Source organism: Helobdella robusta, assembly GCF_000326865.2.
Source record: "Helobdella robusta unplaced genomic scaffold HELROscaffold_21, whole genome shotgun sequence".
Lineage (NCBI taxonomy): Eukaryota > Metazoa > Annelida > Clitellata > Rhynchobdellida > Glossiphoniidae > Helobdella > Helobdella robusta.
Genome location: NW_008704124.1, coordinates 1,359,019 through 1,382,606, shown reverse-complemented (window position 1 = coordinate 1,382,606; position 23,588 = coordinate 1,359,019). Strand labels below are relative to the sequence as shown.

General features: G+C 31.1%; 2 protein-coding genes across 2 annotated transcripts in view; one reads left to right on the top strand and one right to left on the bottom strand.

The window, feature by feature from the left end:
- Positions 1 to 2,315: 2,315 nt before the first annotated feature.
- Positions 2,316 to 2,669, top strand: HELRODRAFT_171626 (hypothetical protein; the record flags this gene model as incomplete). Its single annotated transcript, XM_009018332.1, has 1 exon — positions 2,316 to 2,669. The coding sequence occupies one exon, from the start codon at positions 2,316 to 2,318 to the stop codon at positions 2,667 to 2,669; it is 354 nt and encodes a 117-aa protein (XP_009016580.1).
- Positions 2,670 to 9,251: 6,582 nt separating this feature from the next.
- Positions 9,252 to 23,588, bottom strand: part of HELRODRAFT_99127 (hypothetical protein) — an 18,643-nt gene continuing 4,306 nt past the window's right edge. Inside the window, exons 5-30 of the mRNA XM_009018331.1 lie at positions 22,856 to 22,955; positions 22,581 to 22,654; positions 22,313 to 22,409; positions 21,956 to 22,089; positions 21,657 to 21,798; positions 20,997 to 21,087; positions 20,737 to 20,816; positions 20,210 to 20,288; positions 19,940 to 19,994; positions 19,676 to 19,756; positions 19,325 to 19,389; positions 18,780 to 18,841; positions 18,186 to 18,318; positions 16,456 to 16,528; positions 16,296 to 16,353; positions 15,888 to 16,106; positions 15,553 to 15,758; positions 15,179 to 15,382; positions 14,315 to 14,423; positions 13,023 to 13,148; positions 12,210 to 12,320; positions 11,683 to 11,737; positions 11,038 to 11,143; positions 10,703 to 10,955; positions 10,233 to 10,403; positions 9,252 to 9,575 (exon numbers count right to left, since the gene is read on the bottom strand). Of these exons, the coding sequence (XP_009016579.1) occupies positions 9,534 to 9,575; positions 10,233 to 10,403; positions 10,703 to 10,955; positions 11,038 to 11,143; positions 11,683 to 11,737; positions 12,210 to 12,320; positions 13,023 to 13,148; positions 14,315 to 14,423; positions 15,179 to 15,382; positions 15,553 to 15,758; positions 15,888 to 16,106; positions 16,296 to 16,353; positions 16,456 to 16,528; positions 18,186 to 18,318; positions 18,780 to 18,841; positions 19,325 to 19,389; positions 19,676 to 19,756; positions 19,940 to 19,994; positions 20,210 to 20,288; positions 20,737 to 20,816; positions 20,997 to 21,087; positions 21,657 to 21,798; positions 21,956 to 22,089; positions 22,313 to 22,409; positions 22,581 to 22,654; positions 22,856 to 22,955 (2,926 nt within the window). The 3' untranslated portion in view covers positions 9,252 to 9,533. The remainder of the gene's footprint in view (positions 9,576 to 10,232; positions 10,404 to 10,702; positions 10,956 to 11,037; positions 11,144 to 11,682; positions 11,738 to 12,209; positions 12,321 to 13,022; positions 13,149 to 14,314; positions 14,424 to 15,178; positions 15,383 to 15,552; positions 15,759 to 15,887; positions 16,107 to 16,295; positions 16,354 to 16,455; positions 16,529 to 18,185; positions 18,319 to 18,779; positions 18,842 to 19,324; positions 19,390 to 19,675; positions 19,757 to 19,939; positions 19,995 to 20,209; positions 20,289 to 20,736; positions 20,817 to 20,996; positions 21,088 to 21,656; positions 21,799 to 21,955; positions 22,090 to 22,312; positions 22,410 to 22,580; positions 22,655 to 22,855; positions 22,956 to 23,588) is intronic.

Sequence of the window (23,588 nt, the reverse complement as noted above, 5' to 3'; positions counted from 1 at the left end):
TTTTAAACTCACGGTTTAACGTCGTCAATTTAAGAATAGATGAAGGTAGCTGTCTAGTCTATGTTTTAATCTAACCTGTGTGAGCGACACTGCAATAAAGCAGCAATGAGTACATTTGATAAATAATAAGTGGCGTGCAATTAACAGTTTTCAGAAACAGTAAAGAAATCCCTTTTCAAAAGTTGGTTAGGCAGCCACATGACGCAGAAAAAAAATACTTGTAACAATATCGGCCAGATTGTAATTTGTAAAATGTATCAACGTTGGAAGTCGTTAAAACAAAAGTTGGATTGAAAACATATTTAAGTTAAATGTTCAAATAGGTAATGAACATTTTTAAAAGAGGGATGTATTTAATAGAAATTTTATTAGACTTAATAGAAATTTTATTAGACTTTACTTGTTATTTTCAAGAATATCCGTTACATAGGCTACATGATACAATAAACACAAATAGTATAAAATAAAAACTGCCTATCGTAGAGACAGCATTAGAATTCACAGCGCTGGCCTGATGACATTCAAATTAATGTTCAACCAAGTTTTTTTTAAGATTTTTTTACTTCGCCTGACTAACACTTGAGATGAAAACGATCATTAAAAATGTATTAACGTCGAAAGCCGTAAAAATAAATGATCAATTGAAAGTATATTTACGTAGAATGTTCAAAAAGTTAATGACCGTATTAAATTGGAATGTCATATTGTTATTAGATCTTGTTACTTTCAAGAATGTTCACCACATATATGATACAATTAACATAAATAGTAAAAAAACATAAACCGCAAATTGCACAAACAGCATTAGAATTCAGGAATCGTATGTGAACCAGGCAGCTAAACAAACAAAAGCTGAAAAAACTCGAGTGGGCTATAAGAAACACACATAAAATGTTGTTTCTTTAACGTTAGTTATCTTTAAAACAAACGAAAAAGTTAACAATTTCTACGCTTCGCTTTTTATGAGTTCAACTTTTTTAAAAATATTTTTGACAATAAAAATTATTTTTTTTGTTTGGGTTTTAAATCATTATTGATTGAACATCAAACAAAGCGTCACATGTGGCCCACTTTAAAAGAGAGTTTAGCAATTTAACGTTATAATTTTTATGGTTATCAGTTTAAATTACAAAGTCTAAACAGGAATTGTTTTTATTAAGAAAAGCTTCATAAAAAATTAAAATAAAATTCAAAATTTGATTAATTGTTGTTGTTTATTTTTGTTTGTTTATTCTTATGTTAGTCTCCATTGTTTCGAGTAAAAATTAAATAGTTGTGAGACATGCATTAGTTTCATTAGTGCGGAACTGAACCAAGACAATAATTACAATAAGTTACTTTTAAAAAATCTATGGAAAACGAAAAATACCTACATGGTTTTTAAATACAATTTAATAGATATTAAAAAAGTTAGCGTTATTGTTTTTATTTCTATTATTAATACTTCTATTGTTAATAAAATAGTGTCAACACAAAAAAAACGTTGTTATAAGAAGCAAAAAATCATTGTACTGAGTTTGCTTAATATTTAATTCCTAACTAATTAAATATAGTTAAATTATAAGGCAAATAAATAGATAAACGTTTCAGATGATGAATAAAAAATGAAAATAAACAGTGAAAAAGATGAAAGACTTCATTAGAAAGTTGGAGGGCTCTTGCGTTCAGGAAAAAATAGTGAGGAGAGCAATTTCTTTGTTCATGAGAGAAATATTTTATAAATATTCAACATCAGAAGAAATGTTCACAGAAGATAAATGTAAATAATTGAAGCCGGTGCATTGGATATCCATTTAATAAGCACAAAGTACCATTGAAAATGCGACAAATTTCTTAATTAATATTAATTATGTTATATTTATTACGAAAATATTTTATTTTATTTATAATATTATATCATATAAAAAAAAGAAATATGCACATTTTTAAAGATATAAAACGTACTATATATAAATAATATACATATATATATATATTTATTTATTTATTTATTTATACATTATGGTCTATTACCAACACACACACACACACACACACACACACACACACACACACACACACACACACACACACACACACACATATATATATATATATATATATATATATATATATATATACACACAATTATACAAACAAGCATATATTCAAAAGTCTGGCTATAAATGCAACAGCCCAGTCTGTTTAATAAATGAATTCGACAATAAGCAAGTGATTTTTGTACCATCTTAGGAATTGGATACAGTTAGAGCACAGTCGAAAAAATATATTGTTTGAGAAGTAGCTTAGTAGTTGTCCAGTCAGTCGTGGTTGAGATGGCGCACCAAAGAATGCCTCGTGATCAACGTTCGTGCGCTCGTTCAACGATCAAAAATACAGATGGCGACAAATCCGTCTCTGGGATTTCTCCTGGCACTCTAATTTTGTTGTCGTACGTACTGGCTTCAATGATTCTTGTGATGGGCGCTGCAGAAGCGCTCGGTGAATCTACAAATCCCCTCCCCGAAGACGAAGAGGATATGTTCCACCCATCCATGAATTTACTTCTTTACGGGAAAAGAAATCTACCCGCGACTTCATTTGGAGAAAACTTCAAGCCACAAGCCGACTTTTATGGAGGTTCCGAAAGTCGAATAGAAAAGCTCATAAACTTGGTATATTACATTTGAGTTTATGAAATTTCAAATTATGTTTAATAAAGACTGTTTCTATCTATAATCTTGAAATTTTTTAACAATTGTTCAATTTGACTACATTTGTCAACTCTATTCATTAGTTTTAAAGTCCAGTTAATCAAAAGTACTCAGGTTTTAGGTATTCAAATACAATTATGTTACAAGTATTTTGATTTTAATTGCGTCGAAAATCAAATTGTTTATATAAATTCATAGAAAAAATATAACGAGCATTGCAATAAACACTCATAAATGGACATTCGTTACATTTCCAAAAAACAATTCTTTGTCAATCTGTTGGCTAACATTATAACCCTATATGTCGGTAGCAGTTTGTAATTTTTTGATATATTTGCCATCAAACAAAAAAGATATAGTATCAGTTACATATGCAATCTTAGTAATTAAAATATTTGTTTATACGACTGCCGGTTGTACATCATTTTGTAGGGAAACCATTTAGGAAGTTAGCAAAGAGTCTCTTTTTTTTAAAAGATGTGCATTTTTCAAATTATTTTCTGCTTGAGTTGAATCTCTAAATGAATTAAATATTTGTCTCTTCAACATATTTTTTATCAAAATTGTGTTCACTTTCTAACTCAGAATTGTAAACTATAATTTGATATTAAATTATTGATAAAAAATACTGATTTTTTAAAAAATTTTGACAGGCTGTTGATTCAACCAGCCACATTTTGCCTGAGTTCGAAGCCAATAATCGTAAGTCCAACAGCAATTCGAAAGATTTTTGTATCGAAGTTTTGAAGAAATGTGAAGCAGTGTTTCAAAAAGATAAATATTTCAACTGAAAAGTTTGCACCGCAATTATTTTATTCATTTTTCTGATCAATGTTGTTGCAGTAAATAATTCTTAACTTTCATAATTATTGATATGCATGAACTTTTGTAAAATTTTTACAAACTCAATGGTAAACTTTCAAAAATTTTAACAATTGCATATTTGCGACAAAATGATTTTATTCCTAAGCACTGTGTCTAAACGTGCTGAACTCTAGATAGAACTTATTCCTCAGTTTTCTCGATTGCATTTGGACCTACCCTACCTTGAATAATGATATATTGATTCGTAAAATGTCTCGTTCTTATACCTGGTAGATATACCAAATGTTTCCTGTGATGAGATCAAGTTTATGGTTTTGGCCGTTTAATTAAAATGAAAGTACATTATGATTAAAGTAATATTTTGACTTGAATGTTCAAATGAATTTCGAGCGTAATGTTACATCAAACATCATTTATTATAGCAGGTTGCAAAGATTGGGTGGAAGAAGCTTGATGAATTAATCCCGAACAAGTTTTGCCATTTGACAGAAACTTAAATTTTTGTTTAAAAGATATTAAGTTTATTCAAATTTAATAATTTAAAATCAACTTTTTTTGAATAATTTAAGTGAATAAAATTCAATTTGATATGTAAAGTTAGAGTTGTATTCTCTTAATTTTTAAACGAAATATTAACGGGAAATTATCGTTGACGAATTAATTTTGGCTATTATCAGCTGTTAAAACATATAAAACTGAACTAGAGATTAAATATTATCTAGATAAAGAACTTTTGAATAAAAATGTATTGATTACTTTTTTCAGTGGCTTGTCTTTTCAAAACGTATAGTATTTTCTGTAACGGATCACCTATTTGGCTATTCGGCTTAAAACCACTATTCGGTACATCTCTTTATAATGCCATTGTTAACAAAATTATATTTTACCAAGATATCAACGAATGACCAGGTGGAGGCCGCCTGCCAATCACGACGATCTCAAATCAGTGTGGCTACGACATATAATTAGAATAAATATAACGGCCTTCGCTCATTTTTGACGGTCGAGCAAGAAGCTTACTTCCGGAGGAGAATTGGAGGGTGATTTTTTATCGCCCAAGTCTAAAGTTACAATCGTTTATTTGCTAATTTCGGAATATTGCTTTTATTTAAAATGTTTTGAAAGGTGATACTAGATGCTGTTTTAGGATAGATATTGCTGTATGATGGTTTTTGCATTTTAAATTAAAAAAATTTTTTGTGAACCACTCTTCTAACACTTGACTCGTTAACGATTAACTAACCGGTAAGGGTAACGTAACAACATTAACGACAACTAATTAGTAATTAAATTACTAAACTCTAATAATTAAGCTAAAACTAAACTACTAATTCTAATTAAAATAAATAACAGATAATACTAACGAACATTAACATTAGACTACTAGAGACTACCAATCACTACACTACTACATACTACAACTACTACACTAACAGCACTTGTCCCTAAATCTTATTGCTTGATTGGTTGTAAAATTTTTACTTACAATGCATAGTCCTGGGAATAAAGAATATACTAAATTAAACAAATATATTAAACAACTTATCAATCAATTTTATAAAATAAACAATTTTGTTCAATTCAAGCTTCAAGCTCCTCAAGCTAATATTGCAATTTAATTAAAATTTATTTATTATGATATGAGTGATTCAAACTAAATTTTTTTTCATTTAATGTTTTATAAAATATTCCTTATTCTTAAATTATATTACATGTTATTAAATTTATTAAAGATAATGTGTGTTTCCAGTGATTCATGACTTGTTAGATCATGATCATTCAGTTTTAAAGTATCTCCATCACCATAACCAATGAGGTTAGTAGAAATTGCAGTTAGAATGTTGTGTTATTAATTATCATTAATTTACTAAATGCTGCGCATACCTATGGCAAGTAAATAAAATGATTAAGCATATAAATAGCCACAATCAAATTAATTTATACAGGCACCTATATGATTTGGATAATAATAATTAAAAATATTGGTATCATTGAAAATAAATAGTCATAAATAAAAAATAAATCATAAGTTGCTAAAAATAATAGTTCCTGTAAGATTTTGCCTTACACCTACATCTTTTTTTCATTCTTATATTGTAATAAATGTTTGTCATCAAATATATCAAGGACAATGAGTGATTTCTCAATCCATGACTAGATTGAATGTCATGATCCTACAGTTCCAGAGGATCCCCATCACCATTAGTCAATAAGGTTTGTAGAAATCACCCCAGGCTTACCATCAATGTTTTGTAGCCACCTTTTAATGTAGTGTTAATAAAATGACATTGAGAATAGTTATTTAAAACAATCTTATTAAAATTATTGAACAGGTATGACTAGATTACTTTCTTAATGTCCTAGTTTGAGGAAGATGTAGGCCATTTTTCCAAAGATAATCATATGCCTTAGGCCCATCCATACAAATGCAGTGTCAACACGAATGAATTTTGATCAGAGTCATATGTTCTAATTTTTTTAAACTTTTCCAGAAATTTTTCCGTTAATTTATTTGTTTCATTAAAAACTTGATGTGTATTTCATATAAAAAAACTTGATTATGCCAATTTAATTAACTTGTTAAGCATTAATATAAAATTGACTCTACTTGTAATGGTGATTGGTATGATGACGATGATCCCAGTCCTAAGCAGGGTTTATTATTCACAATGTCATTATGCTCTTTCTAAGTTTTAATAAAATACATGGATAATATTGTTGAATGCATTTTATATTTTTTGTATAGATAAGAATGTTGCAATGTACAATGATGATGTGAATTGCTTCCTTGTGTAACTGATGACATATAAATATAACTAACTTGAAAACATGGGAATGCTTTCTTCAGCATTACCTTCCTTTCTCCATCATAACCCTTATAATCTTTATTACAGAAATGGTCACTGCATATTCTTGCATTTTTTGATGGAAGCCATTGGAAATCATTTATTTCCTATCTGATGCACTTACTAAATCCAATCGTTTCGCATTTCTACATTTTGAGGAAATCTGAATTTTATAAACTGTTACAGAAACTTGTGCATTTCTTAAGTATTGCTTTTAATAATAAAATGGTAATGAAAGCGTTATTATAATGATTATAAAAATATAAATATAATAGTCTATAAAATATATGTAATTGTAAAACAAAATAGTTCTATTCAGTGAGTATAGGGATAGTTGTTACATTTATTTTAGTGTGAAGTTAAATTTGGAAATAAACCTGTGAAAAGATGCATCAGAAATTTTCTTATTTCTATTAAAAAATAAAATTTATTTATTTAAAATTGCATTAATTTATTTAATAAATAAATGCAATTTTAAAGCAACAGGTAGGCATGTCTGTATAGTATAGCTAGGAAAATTAAACAACAAAGACAAATTATAAAGCAAATTATAATAATAATAAATAATAATAATAAGCAAATTAAACTAGATTTATTTTTAACTCTTTGTTTACCTTTTTATGGAATTTCCCAGTACCATCCTAAGGTCTTGCCGTACTAATTCTCGTGTCAGATACAATAATTTAGTTTTTAAGTAAATTTTAATTTTCGTAGCTATACAGACATGCCTACCTGTTGCTTTAAAATTGCATTTATTTATTAAATAAATTAATGCAATTTTAAATAAATAAATATACATATACAAAAACTGAAAAATAAATGACAATATAAAAATTTAAACATTTATTGAAAGAGTTTATTCAGTCAGAAAAATTAACAAAACAAGAACGAAAAGTAAAAAAGCTTCGAATTACACCATTAACAACAATTTTTCAGTCGTTACAATTTGTAACAAAATTTTAGTTTTTTTTTAATTTTTATTTAATGTGATAATTAATTATTTTTATTTGGTTTAAATTTAAAAAAATAAAATCAACATTACCGAAAATAATTAAAAGTTGAAAAAATTGAGGTTCTTTGCCTATCTCAGCTTCAACCCATAAGAAAGTGTTGTATGTTGGTAAATAATAGGCCTCCCCTTGGGCTACGACACCAGAAAAAGATACCCCTTGGGCTACGACACCAGAAAAAGATACTAAAAGTGCTAAATTATTTTGAAAATGAATCAAAATGAATAAAATCTTCAAAAAATGAATATTTATTAATAAACTATTTAATTGTAAAATTTTATGCATTTGAGGAATAAGTTTAATGGAAACTAAAGAATGACACCAGACCCTAAGGCGCACTGAAAATGTGCGAGAGTGCATTTGAGGGCCAGTATAAGTATCAATTAATCAATCAATTAGCTTATAAAGCGCTATTTCCGCGATGTTCAACTGCGCTCCTCAATGAATTTTGAAAACAGATGGGTCTTGAGATCCGCTCTGAACTTCGCAAGTGATGGAGAAGTAGTCAGAGAAGTAGGTAGAGAGTTTCAGAGAAAAGGACCATAAAAAGCAAAAGCAGATTTGGCAAAAGAATGTTTAACACGAGTTAAGAAAAAACGAGAACAAGAAGACGATCGTAAACCGGGGCGTTTAGGTTCAATTAATATATCTGATAAATACTTAGGAAATAATTTAGATTGAGACTTTAGATACATAAACGTGCAAATTTTAAAAATTATTCTTTATTTTATAGGTAGCCAGTGCAAGAGAACAAGATATGGAGATATATGAGAAAAGAAAGGGGCGCGAGCAACTAGACGAGCAGCAGAGTTAAAAGCTTTACTTAAAGGATAGAGTATAGAGTCAGGAAGACCATAGTAGAGCGAGTTACACTAATCAATCCTAGATAAGACTAACGAAGTATACGCGAATGACATAATCAAAATACGAACACAACGACAGAGACTCGTGTTTTCAGTTTAACAAACTTTATGATAAGTATGCAAAAACGTGGAGTGAACATTTTTCAGCTAGCAATTGAAAATACACACTACTAAACTAGTTCTCCATTCCCAAACGAAAAAATAATTTTGAGAAGAAAAATGATGCGTATGACCCGTGTATATACTTGTCTTGCATGGCGCGATATTCGACTTGACTTTTACCAGAAAATTGCTATTGGAGTAAAAATTTTACGTATTGCACATTTTTAGATTTTATGTATTGTACATTTTGTACACCTCATTTAGTAAAAAACAGCCAGCCAAGATATTTTTGAACCGCAGATCAGTAAAATCGATTGTTACAAGTTGTTATCATGTTTCCTAAACGTGACCAGTCTGATTAATTTTCATATTTTCTCTTCTTAGCAGTTTTACAAGCGATTTTTTAACATTTTTAAAAATCAAAATATCTCAAAATATATATTAATTGCTCCAAGTTGTAAAATAATACTTTGCCACTGTATTTTAAAATAGTTTTAAAATAATTTTAAAACATATTAAACCTATTTTTAACGATAATAAATAATTACGAATCATTGTTCGTTATTCTAAGATACGGTTTGCGCAGTGTAACGGTGTTTCAGCAGCAGAAACTATGCTTACCTTCTATACCTGTAAATTAAAGGTGTCTTCTATAGGCTGATTCGGGCCACTCCGAGTCAGTTTTACATGTTCTGATTTATAACTTTCTCTATTTTTGACTTCTTCATAAATATTTTGCACAGCTCTCACTCACGGTAAAGTGCCTAGCAAAGCTACTGCTGTGAACGGGTCCATTTGATGCAATGCAATATGTGTGGTGCATAGTATAAACTTTATATACATGCACTGTGTCGCCGATGCCTCTGAAATATATTGAAGTAAATGATTGTTTGTAATAAATAACTAAACAAACAACGTGATCTATCCCTGTTATAAATATTTCAAATTGCAAAATAAAAACATAATATGACTTTAAATTGAAGCCATATATATATAAAACAAATTATCAGTGAAGAATTTATTTGATGATTTAAAAAATTTTAACCTCGCCCGACTAATAATAAGTATGAGACAATGGTTAAAGAACAGTAGTAATGAACAAAAATATAACAGTCTCAACAACTTTCAGTCCGATATTACATAATGGACGACGACATAGTAGCGTGAACGTAGAAATGAAGGTTGTTGCAGACGTCAGTTGCCCGGCTGAACAATACCCGATGTCCTAACTTTCGGCTGTTGAAAATCAAATTTGAAACTTTTTAATTAAAACAATACAAATTTCATGTTTCAATGCAAGCAGACTTTAAATAATAATCTCGAAAAATACACAAATAAAAGCTGTTTGCTTAAATCGCACTATATAAATAAATTTTATCAGCTGATTGATTGAGATTTCATCAGCATTCAGTTGGAAGCACAACTGAAACGCAGGCAGAAGCAATCGTAAAATTAAACACATGTTGTTGAGCAAGTCTCACTGGGAAATTATTTATTACATTTAAAACAAGCAATATCAAAAGTGGCATGGCAGGTAACATGTGCATGTAGAGGTACATCTGCTTCTTCTGGAACATGATTTTTATAGAAAAAAAACCAAAACATACTCAACGACAAGATGAAAAAGACAAAAACACACACACACACACACACACACACACACACACACACACACACACACCACACACACACACACAGAGCGAGCGAACAGAGGAGCTTAAACTAACAGTGTTGCATATTACGTATCAACGATAATATATATTACCATTAAGATAACAGCATTAGATATAAAGTTATTAATATAATATCTTAAGTTAATATTGTCATATATAAAATAACTAGTATTACATATTCATGTGAACATAAATGAATTTGTTTAGAACGCCTGCCTACCCTAATGAAGACGTGAGTGGGTAAGGACTTCTGCAGGTAGTGGTCCAGATTGCAATCGGGAAATCTTATGTTTATAATTTTCAACTTTGGAAGCATAACGTTGCCAGGCACCACTGGAACCAAATTGTATCGCAAACGTGTTTCGCTATTTGGCAACACTCTCAAATTTACCTAAAAAATGAAATAGTTAGCTAAAATGATCGTACAAAGGTTTATATCACGAATGAATGTTGCTTTATAAATCAACATTTAACAAGAGTTAATTATAAAAATGAGCGTAGAGACGTGTAAATTCAATATTAATGGAGGCAATTGTATCGTTCGTTTAACGCTCAAATACTACGAAATGTTGAGAGGCGGGGCAAAATTTTAATTTGCAACTGTAAAAGCTCGCAAGAAAAAAAAAACAAAAAAAAATTAATATGAGCCGCGACATCATAGAAAACAAAAAATCAATTCCAGAAAAAAACCTGTTTATGCCCGGAGAACATGAATCCATCACAAGCTTCCATGGAGACTTGCAACTCTTGCACTACAGAGGAAACATTCTTTATGATGTAGGTGGTCACGAGATTGTTGTGCACAACTCCATGCGAGGCCACATCCAGCTTAAACTCCAGTGGAATGGTTGTCACGACGACTGATGGCAGAGTGATCGTTTTGGAAAAAACTTTCATGAAGTTCTGTGGGTCAGTCTCTGGTTTGTACTTCTGCAATTCTTGCCTGGGCACGTGTGTGTCGTTAGCAAGCAAGTTTTACAAAACATGAAAGTATTTTCACTGTCTGCAACGATTCTTACAAATACCTCGTCATGAAGACCTGATATTGTCCAAGTGGTACTACTTGATTTGTGATGACGTCGGCCGACACGCAGAAGTTCTCACTCGCCTCTTCTCCTTGGATGATCACTTCTGATAACAAAACAAACCATCCAGGAGAATATTAATCAATTCTTCAATTATATAAAAAAATATTACCTATGGAAAATTAATTTTCTTCTAAATTAGTCATATCGACAAATTATTTCTAGGTGGATGAAGACGTCAAAGCAAGTTATTTTAGTGTAAACTTAACACTGCTCGAGTTTATCTTAACAAAATGAAATATATGGTCGAAGAGAAACTACAGGAGACAAATGGCTGGTTGAAAAATCAGATAGTAAGTTGAAATTATTTTCAATCAATCAGTTAAAAGTATTTCAGCGTTATTATGCAGCAATATTATCGCATGTCAATTAAAAGTAAAAAAACAGAAAAGTTTAATTGAATTAATAATTACAAATCCAACCACCGATATTTTAAACTGATATGAATTCAATTCAGAAAAAAAAGAAAAATAAACAATAAAACACCGAAATAGTAGTACAATTAGTCAAGTAACAAAGAAGAAACAAAATCAACTGAAAAATGAAGAGAGAGGCATCATTCAGTCAGCAATGAAGAACATCTACCTGCTTGAAGGTACGATTCTTTCAATGGATCATCCTCCAAAACTGCCTTGTCACTCTGCAAAAAGATATGGTTTAATGCCATACATTTGTGAAAAGGCTTACATTTCTAGTAAAAAAAGTATGCTACTAATGTTTAAAACTTCATAACTTAAAAGATAGTCTTGTGGTTATTTCGAAACTGTAATGAGAGATTATTTTTGTTAAGAAAGAACACAGGTAATTCAATTTGGAAAAATTATATCAAGTTGTCTTTGCATTTTTCATATTTCAAAGCTAATACATAACTTTTCTTAAAGTTTAAAAATAGCGTTGTGTTTGTGAAAATGCATTCCATCAGAATTCTATCACATTCCATCAGAATTTTATCAGAGCTGTTAAAAAACTGATACTCAATGATAATATCTGATCCTACGCTGCATGCACTCTGATGCAAAATAATAGTAAAAAAAAGCTTTAAATAACTCTACAATGCACCGTCATTCATATAACAATTATAAAGGAAATAATTAAAAAAGTTAACTGCTAACCAGTAGAAGTTTGGAATTGAGAATTTGAATGGGACATTTGAAGTTGTTGCGTAGTGCGGTCATGATGATGAAGCTGCCGTCAACAGGGGCAAGTGGAAGAATCCTTTCCAACTGCATTCGGTGACAAAACATGATTCACAAAATTAAAGATTATTTTTATTTATTTATTTATTATTTACGAATTAAAGAATTAGGATTTAAAAGCTTAGATAAATAAACATGTAAGCTACAAAAAAATCTGTAAATAGAGACAAAACTATTTTGCACTTTTAATACGCAGATGACTTAACATAAGCGAGCTATCTTTACACCGAACAGTCAAGAAAAAAGCGACGACCAATGAATAATCAGTGAATTATCAACGAGTTGTTACTCAGTAAGTTAAATGATGAAGAAGGACTGCCACGACTACTCAGCGACTCTGCTGACTCCAAGCAGAGTATTGAAATCGGATTCGGCCGGGGTCGGAGTTTTTTGATTGAGAGGCCGGAGTGGGGTCGGATATTTTTCATCCGACTCCACTCCGACACCCTGGTTCTAAGACTGAAAGATTAGAATGCTCAAAACGGTGCTTGCATAAGAACGCATACGTATGTACGTTGGGTATGCACGGTCGAGCAGATTTTGTTGTTGAGAAATAAAATTAACAATAACTGAGCAAAGGGCCTATAAAAAGGAAATATAAATGTAATACTGCAATTAAGTTTTATGATAAAAACAATAAATAAATAAATCAATAATTAGGAAAACACATTTTTTTGCATAATGCCAAAAACTGCAACAAAAATCGAGAAAGCTTCAACATCTCCCTACCTTCGGAGTAAGAAGAACCACATCTATGTCAACGGGATCAACGAAGTCAACATGCACCAGTTGATTCTCTGCGCACCTGCACGTTGTTTCACCCTTGCTAAACTGGATTCCAATATCGTAAGTGATCTGGGGGAAGCACGTTTACATACTACGTTCTTATAATCTGTTTGATATTGTTAGTAAGTTGGTTTATTAAAAGTTTCATTCACTGTCGCCAAGAAAAGACAAGGAAGAATAGGAAAAAGAGAAATAAAGCAAAGAATGCAAAAATTGCAAATGATTCTGCCAAGTGGATAGTCATGAACAGTCACAAAATTTATTATTTGTTAATTTATTCTTGTCATTCTCTTATTTGTTGGCACTTCATTCAAAGAAGTGACAAAGACATCTGAAGTCCTTTATTACATTTACATTTAATCCTATTTAATTGTAATTTAATCCTTTGCTGTTTGCTGTTCAATGTGTTTCTCTGTGTTCCTTCATCATTCCATTCACATTACTTTCTTGTGGAATGCAATTTCAACAACTGACAGATTCACCATTCTCTTATTAACTCAACTTTGGTCCATCTAATTTAATTTATAGTTCATTTAACAATCTTTGGTTAAATCTAACGAACTTCAATTCATTATATTATCTTTGGTCCCTCTAGTTATTTTTAGCTCGCTTAACTATTTCTGGTTCGTTTAACTACCTTTGGTCCGTTTGACTATTTTTTTAAACTTTCTAAAAAAACTTTTCTGAAAGTTGAAAAATTATAATTGTTTCAACTGATAGTTTATTTGTTTTTAATGTCGTGCTATCGCTTGTTTCGCGATTTCAGTAATTAATGTTTGAAAAATTCAACTGCTTCTGAATTCATTCCCTCTCTGTAGCTTCATTTTGATCAATTTGTTGACACTCCACTCAAACAAGTGACAAAGATATTTGAGGTCTTCCTTTTTTTAAAAATATGTGTACATCGATAAAAAAATAAAAGGGCACTTAGAAAAAATATTATAATTATGCAAAATAATCAAATCTTATTTCACCAGCCAATCTCACCAACCAACCAGTCAATCAATAAATTAATAAATACATAAGTAAATAAATAAATCAATCAATCAAAAAATAAATCAAAAAATAAATCAATAAATAAACCAATAAATCAATAAATCAATCAATAAATCAATCAATAAATCAATAAATCAATAAATCAATCAATCAATCAATCAATCAATCAATCAATCAAACAAGCAATCGACCAGTCAGTCAATCAATCAATCAATCAATCAAACAAACAATCAACTAACCGACAGCATGAGAATCAATTTTCCAGGAGATCTTGAAGTAGCATAAAACTTGGCTGTTGTCGTGCCACGCTGTGGAACTTTGTGACACATGTCAATTATAATTGGATGACTTGCTTTCAAATATCCATCTTTATCGTATGGTATCATAGTTTTGAAAGATGATGAAGATAACGTGGATGATGTATCATTTAAAGAGATGGAGGTTGTGGTCATCTGATCTTCTGCTATTTGCCTGCCCATGAACAGAGTCGCTGGGTGATGAATAAATACGATATGATGCATACATATTCCAGTGTACTATATCAACATAAATAATTCAAACGCTATATCGATTAAGGAACACAAATAAGGTTTCGTTTAAACTTAGAACTTTAAATTTTTGAATCTGATGCAACACAGTAAGGAACGTTGAAGGCATAGTAACAAAACGAACATAAAAAGTGCCGTAATGCATGAAGAACAAAAAGGTAATCTGAATGTCCATATGTAAGTGTAGAAAACGAAGGGGCTACTAACTCTCTGCCCTCATATCACTGGTCACGTTCGGATCAATCAAAACACTGCATCTGCAAAAAATTAATTCACGTTTGTCACACCAAATTATTAAGGATAAAAGTAAATTCTATCTATAAAATATTCAGACAAATTTTAGTGAAACTCAGAGCCTTCTTAAATAATTTTACGAAACCCATACTTATCTACAGATACAAATCTCTTAAATGTCACGAGAATTTAAATGTTCTTTTTAGTAGTTTTAGTAAAAAACGAGCCTTTAATTAATTTTTGCATGAGTCATATTCATTATAAAGAGTGTTTCAAGTAGGAATTAGGTCAAGTTGTTTCTAAAGCAATATTCTCAAATACAATTGAATACATTTTTTAATAATTCTAATTTTTTCATCAGTATGGTCGGATTTAATAAGAGAGCCTGGCAAACCTAACCTCACATTACGGATTTCATTATCCTCACAGCTGGTCACAACCACAGTAAACTCTAGCATCTCCTCCACGAATCCAGGCGCATTGTGAAGGACATTCAGTTTTATGTTCGGCTTCCTAGAAGTAACTCTGTTAAAAAATTGTTCATTTATATATAATTTAAATCATTTCAATGAAAAAAAATTTGTTAGAATTAAGCGATGTAAGATATTTAATTATAAGCTAAGCTAACTCAGATTATTTTCTTGACTAAGTCAGCCAATATAATTGAAAAATCATTAGAATGCAGATGTACTAACTTAGCGAAAGGTTCCATCCTGATAGCCTGCCACCTATCTTCATCCTTTTTCGGTATGGCGGATGGTTCCGGGAAGAAATTCTTCTGTAAGCAGACCATCGGAGGAGCACTGTCCAAACTCGTTCCATTCCACAACAAGTTAAACTTTGGCAAGTTGGTTTTCTCAGTTTTTATATTCTGGCCCATCTCCATGACCATGGATAACACCTTCGCCGATAACAATGTTAACGTATAATATTTTGTATTGACAGCATTGTCGAATATATAATTACAATAATAATAAACGAAATTAAATACAGCATAAAATACAAAAGAGCAACCAAAGAAAGCACCGACCTCGATTTGTCCGCCAACATCACTGGGCAATGAAATAAATTTGAAAGTGACCACTTTAACTTTCCCGTAAGAGAGTTTCAACATTTTGCCAACGCCTTCTTCAATTTTATAATCATCTTCGTTGTCGTCGTCGCCGTCACTCATTACGGTCATCAATCGGTTGCTGGTGAAGTTGGAGTTGGAATCATTGTATTGCCAGAAGCAGCATTCATTGTACGACTGGTGCAGTGTTTTTTATATAAAGATCGAGATGAGATGATGGAAACAATAACGCCAATGAAGCCACGCAAAGTGGACAATTTAAATTAAAATTCAATAACTATCTGGATCAAAAAATTGAAATTTAACAACTATCTGGACCGAAACAATTTTGAACAGGAGCGTGAAAATAGTACAGCATTCACTAACTGAATTGTTGAACGTGATGGATAACTTTTTGAAGTAAATAGGTTCCGGCGCATGAGATCTGCGTAAAACAAATGTTCAACCTCTCATTTTAATTTTTAATTATCATTTATTAAATTGTTGAATAAATTCAGAAAGCAAAATAGATGTTAAAAATGAATACCTCAAAAAAACTTGTAACTCTATGTAAGTGTCCACAGAAAAGATCTCTTTTGCAAACTGAATCCGGACTTCAACTGAAAGAAACATCGATCAAATTATTGAAAAAATTGCAAACTTTAAAAAATAAAATTTAATAGCTGAAATATAAAATAATGCAACTAGGTTTTGTGAGATAAAATTGTTAGGCAACGTAGCTTATACAACAGTTGGGACACTAATGATAATTAACATACAATATTAAGTCAAATCATTTGACCAACTAAGTATGAACTTGTTTGTTGCAGGCATTAAGTTATGCCGGTTAAACATGCTTATTTAGTTGCCCACAGACAGAAAACCAATGTATTATTGTATTATGTATCAATGTATTATTGATAAAACCAACAAAAACATTTTATTAACTCTATTTAATGTGTATATAGCTGGAGTTTGCTACTGAGGAAATGAATATAACTGAATCTAATCTACACCTTTCGAATTCATTAATGAATTGATCGATTACAACAAAGGTTCAAGTTGATCTGGCTGAAAGTATGGATGAATAAGAAATCATTCGAAGGGTAGAATGTGATGTCTCTGGAAATGGTTGACGCTAAAAAGATTTTAATGGTTGGGGAACCTCTCTAGGTTTCAAATGAAAATATTGATTACTTCAAAAATAAAAAGTTAGATGTGTAAGCGAACTATTTTCAGTCCAATATTTAATAATGATCCAAAAAAATTTGGTGAAATCGGAAAGTTAAAATGGAAAAATTGAAATTACGTTTAGTGGTAATACAGATGACAAGCTCAATGAGAAGATATCGAAAGGTTTTCAGTCATATTTGACGACAATTTGACGCACCTGATGATGTTTTCACTCTAATATTTAAACCGACTTTAAAGAAAAATTAAAATACAATAAAAATCTTACGAAGTATTCAACGCTCACGTTTGGACTAAACTCACCGCTATTCGTGAATGGATCTTCAATCCGAATCCAGCTAAACATGAAACAACAAACAAGTTGCCGTCATTTTTCATCTCTTCAACAAAAAAACTTGCTCATACAATTTTAATCTGTTTTTTTTTTCTTAAAATAACTTTTGTAACAAATTCACTTTCCATCTAAATGATAGCAACATTATCTAAAAATTGATGAGTAAAAAATTTTATCTAAGTCATTTTCAGCATTTTCAGAAAGGCTTAATGACGCTACGTGTAATCTAACAAGAACTGACTCATATGAATTCACATCAACTGAGTAAGCAGGATTGAAGGTGGTTTAGTATTATTTTCAAAAAGACAATATTCAATATATAATTAATGTTAACCACATGAGAACCTAACTTCATGTTTTTACTTTCGAATTAACTTAGTTTGACCAGTGGACTGTTACGAGATTGTTTTTAAAAATTTTATTTGATTTCAGGATAGTTTTCATTTCAATCCATTTATTTAGTGATAGTCATGTCATATTTAGATTGATTTGTTTCTAAATGCAAACGTTAAAAATTTATTAAAAGGTAGTTGATTAAACTTTTTTGGTGTAAATTGTTTGTACTGAAAGATAAGACAAACAAATCAAATACAATACAATACCATATAACACAACATGACACAACACAATACAATAAATTACAATACAATAAAATACAACGCAATGCAATATAATACAATACAATACGATACAATACGATACAACGCAATACAATTACAATACAATACAACACAACACAATATAATACAAACCAAATGAGTGAACACAACTCATCTCAATGCTGTAATCCTTCTTATCAGTTGATTGCGCATATGCATCCCAGGCTGAAACAGCTGAATGTAAGAAGGACTCTTTCACGTTTTCCTCAGCCGATGGGGTCTCACCCTACGTTTGTGGTTGTTGTTGTTGGTGGTGCTGTAGTTTTGCGGTTGTTGATGTTATTGTTTTGTAGTTCTGTGATGTTGGTGTTGTTGTTTTGTAAAGCAAAAGTTGTCGTTTTGTAGTTTTGTAATGTTTGTGTTGCTGTCTTGTAGTTTTGTAATGTTGATGTTGTTGCACAATACAAACAGTCTTGTGGAAACATTTGCTTGCTTGTGAATTACAACTAACAGTATAGCCGTCAAACATAATAACAACAACAATTATAAACAACAACAACAACAACAACAATAATAATAATAATAATTATTATTATTATTATTAATATCAATATAATGTTCCCCCAGTGTTAACTACATCCATTATATCCCATTCCTAATTTAATTTTCCACCAATTATTTTTAAAGACTTCGATTTAATTTTAAAAAATTCCTCACATTCCATTCATAATTTAATTTTCAACCAACATTAATTATCTGTTGAATATTTCTTTGCAGTCTCAACTTTTCATCCTTGCTAACCATTCCATCTGGTCAGTCAGGTTCATCAGATAAGGAAAACAAATTTTTCCAAAATAAAATTATTCTAATAAAATTTCCTAGGCTTATAATGTATAAAAACACAAGCGGGCAAACAAGTAACAAACTAAAACAAAACTACAACACAACAATATTAACATCACAAAAATTACAAAACCAACAACGTCAACAATGCAAAACAACAACAACAACATTACAAAACAACAACATCAACATTACAAAACTACACAACAACATCAACATTACAAAACAACAACAACATCAACATTACAAAACTACACAACAACATCAACATTACAAAACTACACAACAACATCGACATTAAAAAACTACACAACAACATCAACATTACAAAACAACAACACAACAACATTAACATCACAAAAATTACAAAACCAACAACATCAACATTACAAATTAAAACGCTGGCAGTCGTTAGATAGACGTGGTTAACCAACGCAGAAAAAAGATACAGACGCCAACAAGTTCGAGGCAGATGGTGACGTACTCACGAGGGCTGCACGATAAGTAGGCGCATCTATTGCATAAGTTGTGTTGATTTATTAAGTCACTTTACATCCAACAAAAATAACATTAAATTTTTTTACATTCCTCAGCGATAAAAAATATCCTTAAAAATATACCAATCCTTCTATAACTAAATATCCAAATAATCTTTGCTTGAAAATGAAATTTCATTTGTAAGATGAAACTTATAAAAAAAGGAAAAGCAAAAAACCACACAATACAATCAAATAATAATAACTCTCATTAGATGTTTAATTTAAATTCGACTCAAAAATTGAAAGAAACGGACGACAAACTTTAGCGCCATCTGGAGTATGGAAGTCAAGATGATCCACCAGCGTTCGTTTCTGTACTCCCAGGTCACTCTGGATAGGAGGCTTCAAAAGGACATTTATTTCATCAAACACATTCAAACACATTTCATCAACAACAGATACAAACTAACATGTTACATCAATAACAAAAACAAACACACGCAACTGCTGAAAAACTGCACAACAGAGCAATGGAGGGAAAAGCGATCAAAATTTATTAATAAGACAAGACATCGATGTACTAACGGCAGGGCTTTCGCGAATTCGTTGGCGTTGTAGTACTCACGTAACAACTGCACAGCTGACGGAACGTCATTCGACCAATGTTCATTATTAAACCGCGGATCAAGTGCAAACATACAAGGCGTGTCACAGCATCAGAAATAACAGTGGGTTTTTAAATAGTAAAGCTTGAATAGTGATCTAAAACAACGTAGAAAATTCAAGAAAAAAATCAAACAAGCGAACGATCGATCGATCAAATGAACGAATGAGCAAACAAATGAACAAACTTACTAAGATGTCTCTTCATTCTTGGCGACTTGAATTTCTTAGCATGAGTGATAGCATAGCCCAAAATAGGAATTATGATTTTCTGTTGAATTCATAACATTTACAATGTCTAAAATAACGTTTCATTTAATAATCTAGTATAATGTTTAGTACAGATTAATCATTTAACATCTGAATAAAAATATGAGATGTTTTAAGCGGAATAATCAAGATTTCATTTCATATCATTCCTCTAAGAGACATGAGATTACTTACCAGGTTTAACTATTTTGTTTTCGACTCATTTAAATTGTAATGAACTTATTAGGACAGTTATCAACACAGCGAACAATGGAAACCATCCAACACTTCATAGCCCCATAACAGTACAACAGCACATCCAACAGCAACTTAACAGAGCTCATTACTTCGCTTTTAAAATTAAAATAGGAATCACTTAATTCGTTTCGTGCCATCGTAGAACAGAATTTAAAAAACAGCTAAAGAAGAAAGATAAAAAAATGTTGTTAAGTAACGTTATTGGTACTGACGCAGTAGTCCACCTGCTTCTCTAAGATTTGCAGCGAGAGTATGCCTTCTCGTTCTTCCCTCAAATCAGGAGGTTCGATACCTTCAACAAAATATTTTCTTCAGAGTGAAAATTGCAATAAAATTGTTTCCATAATGATAATAACTCCTTTCACGTGTACAATAATAGGAAAAATTTTTCAAATTTAAGTAATATTTAAAAATTTTAGCCCACAGATCATCTCAGGCAGCAGCTGATATTTAACTGAAGTTGAAAAATTACTTTGATGCCCCTGCCTCCATGGTCTCTGACCGTAATAATCCAAGTTGTTCAAAGCTTCGATCAAATCACTGCAGGATCGTGCTGGAACACCCTGAGTTTCAAACGTTGTTGTTAAATGTTACAAACACGTTGAGTGCTGTAAAAATTGCATCTATGAATTAATAAGATATGCTAGTATTGACTTGGAAAATGCATGAAATCAATTATGAAAATAATTGTGAAATGAATGCAATAGAAAGTAATGATTTAGAGTGATGACTGTGGTATACAACTCTTAAGCTTTTTGTTGATTGTAGTGTTGCTACATGCTGTTTCGTTCCTTAAATCAACATTTTATGCGTTTTACTTGACTTCAAATTAAACCCTCGTTACCCAACTCAATGACACTCCAACTTTCATGACTAAATCTGGAAAGCTGAAGATCACTCCAACATCTCTTTGGTGCCAGATCAATGATGCCTGCGGCCTGATAGATTCCAGTATCTCTAATACGAACTACTCTTAAGTTCCAGTGCTTTCCACGTTGTACAAAACATTCAAAATGATGAAAACATTGCCAAGCTTGAAAACAGTTTAATTTCTAAATGCAATCAAATGAATCAACACAAAAGAGTTGAAAAGAAACGGGAAGATGTTCACAAAGGAAATTGAATGGCCCACTTGGCATATGGTCATTGAAAGAGATCTTCTGTTGCAAGAATGGTGAGCAGCCTGTTGATAATAAATTCCTGGGTGCTGGGTCAAGATGGCTGTCAGGCCTTGCTTGATGGCCTCATCAAACAAATCAGCAAAAACCAAAAATCTTCAAAATAATTTATGAACAAATTAATTTAAACTAATTTGGAGGAGTTTTTCAAAAATATTGTAAATATAATAAAAATATAAGTCTAATAAATTTTGACCGCATGAATAAATGCACGCCTGTTGTGCACGTATGTGTAAAGAAGAAATGAACCAACTGTTTCGACATCCATGCACTATGTTCGAATGAAAGTTCCGGAATCCCGGGCTTGTTTTTGAAGAAGTCAATGTGCTTTCTGAACTGAGATATGGCATCTAACGGTGTATTGTGCATAAAACACAACTTGCATATCTGCCAATGGTTCGTTGTTGAACAGTTTGTTATCACTCATACACACGAAATAACATAATTAAAACGCAATATTATTTATTATTCTCTTGCTAGTTCAGTTGGTTCAAAGTAACAAAAACAGTTAACAATGGCGGAATTGAATTGAATATGTTCAGTGGCTCAATTTTCAAGATAGTGCTGTAGAGTTACATCAGTGAAGCAGGCAAGTATAATATAAGATAACCTTGTATGTGAGGAACCCTGCAATAGTCTTAATTTCGAGAATGTTGAAGTCAAGAAACCTCAACTCCAAGATGTAGGCATAAGCTTGCTTGTAATACCTGCAGAATGTCAGCATGTTAATGACATGATGCTTCTAGCATCTGCAAAATGTTAACATGATTTTATAATGCTGTGTGCTTTACAAATCATTCCAACAGCATACGACTTTTTAAATAACTTCATGTTATAGTTAACTGAGGATGCACAAAAAATTTAAATGTAAAAATCACTTGAGAGCAGCATGTAAGTCCTGCTTTTGTTCATTGAAGAAGGCTATTTTGAACTGATGCCTTACGAAGAGTAACTGAAAATTTGTGCAAAAATAACGAAAGTTTATTCGTAGTATTTGAGGCAAAACAAAAAAAATACATCAGTAATTATTTCGTCGAACTTTGAGAACTGGCACATTACAAAAGGAGCTGATGAGTTCAGTTTATGAATGAATGAAGTTCAGTAAAAAAATATTATCAACTGAAGGAGCAATTAAGAAGCGACAGGGACTCACAGCATGAGTTGTTTTATTGAGTAAATCTTTGTGAGCCTTGGCCCTCCTAGCTTCAGTGTGGTAGTAAGTTTTTGAGTGATCAGCAAATGCTTGTTCCAACCTGTGCAATTGATTAGTCAGATATTCAGCTGAGAAGTTTCTTTCTATGTAGATGTTACACTAATGTTATGAGAAATAGAATCAGTATGACTTTTAAACATGCAAAAAATAAGCATAACGATAATTTGAGCACTATTTATAAATTAACAACGAAACTGAAAAATAAAAATTAAATAAAACTATTAGTTCAAAAGTGTCATTTAACATCAATTTGCGTACGACGGAGACTAAAAAGATATTGAAGACCTGCAACATGTTTTCATCTGCTAAACTTCTACTGAATTAATATATGAAACTGGGCTGGTGCGTGGTGCATACATTAATACAGAATGCACCAACTTTCATGACTGTAACCACATTTACACATATGACAGATGCTAAATTGGTTCAGTCTTGTCATCAATCTTGCTTATTTATTGCCTTGGTTCAGAATTATACAACTATAAAAAACAATTAAAACAAAAAAAGATGCCTTCTCATTTATTTCAAACATTTTGAACAACAGATCAGGCTACTAAAATTAAATTTAACTGAAACACGTTTTTCATCGTGAGACAAAACGATTATGAAACTTTCAAGCAATCAGGCACAAATGCTCAGAACCCCTGCAAACCATACTAAAAAATATTCATCT